A 1124-nucleotide genomic window follows, 5' to 3' on the forward strand; every position below is an offset into this window, starting at 1 on the left:
AAAGACTTTCTTTTTACCAGCAGGGACTTTGTCAGTCGATTGGCACAAGTTGGTGTAGGTGTTCGCCACTCTGCAATTGCACCTAATCTATTTTCACCTGTGAGTGCGTGTTTCAGTTGCTACTTTATTAGCGTGCTGTTTATTGCTTCTGCTTTTATGGTGGATGTTGTTTAGCTTTTAGTTCGCTATTCATTAATTTGCTGAAAGCGTCCATCCATGCATGTAGCCATGTAACCAATTTTCTCACAGAGTTTGAGCACTTACATTTATTTGTGATTTAATATTTCACCTGAAATTGGAAATGGAGAGAAAGTAGCTCCTCTTTTCCGTATACCACACCTCTTCCTCACAGCATTGGCTCTTATCAGATGCAAGTAAAAAAAAAAAGAAGAAGGGGGGAAAAATCTCTGGCTTGTGCATTTTACTGCTGATTTAATTAGCCATCTCTTGGTAAGTTCACCTCAGTATCGGTCACACCTCACTAAAATGAAAATCAATTCTCTAGGATAAAAGGTAGATTAATGAATGCCCTTTGTAATAGATGAAAATGGGAAGCGCAAATATGCATAGTCATGAAATTTAATTGTGCTTTCTGGTGATTGGGTTTTGCTGGGAGTGGGTGTGTGAGAGAAAAAGACGATATGGCCAGAGGTGGCTCAATGTAGCGCGTAACGCACAGCTTCAGCTGCCTAATGAAGCGAGTGTTTATGACTGAATGCAATTGTGTCATGCCTACTACGCTGAAACACACACACGTCCTTGAGTATGTGCTCATACTGAATTTGTTTACTCATGTAGATTTATTTACGTGTCAACTAGTTGTATAAACCCAGACATGTAAGATTTTCATGAAAACAGACATAAACAGAATCTTCCAAAACGTAATATTTTTTAAAGAAAACATCTATGCTCAACAAAACATTTATTTGATACAAAATACAGTAAAACAGTAATACTGTAAAATAATATTACAATTGTAAATGTATATTTTAAAATGTATTTTAGTTGAATTTTCAGCAGGCATTACTTTGTGTCACATGATCCTTCAGAAATGAAAATGCTGATTTGGTGCTTAAGACACATTTCTTATTATTATCGATGTTGAAAACAGTTGTGCTGATTAA

At 36.1% G+C, this 1124-nt stretch overlaps 1 protein-coding gene across 1 annotated transcript in view; it reads left to right on the forward strand.

Annotated features, from left to right (window-relative positions):
* LOC107573623 (PHD finger protein 14) overlaps positions 1–86 on the forward strand; it is an 80900-nt gene extending 80814 nt beyond the window's left edge. Inside the window, exon 17 of the mRNA XM_016260047.1 lies at positions 21–86. Within this exon, the coding sequence (XP_016115533.1) occupies positions 21–86 (66 nt within the window). The remainder of the gene's footprint in view (positions 1–20) is intronic.
* Positions 87–1124: the final 1038 nt, after the last annotated feature.

Source organism: Sinocyclocheilus grahami, unplaced genomic scaffold (genome assembly GCF_001515645.1).
Source record: "Sinocyclocheilus grahami isolate Dianchi unplaced genomic scaffold, SAMN03320097.WGS_v1.1 scaffold1985.1, whole genome shotgun sequence".
NCBI classification, from domain to species: domain Eukaryota; kingdom Metazoa; phylum Chordata; class Actinopteri; order Cypriniformes; family Cyprinidae; genus Sinocyclocheilus; species Sinocyclocheilus grahami.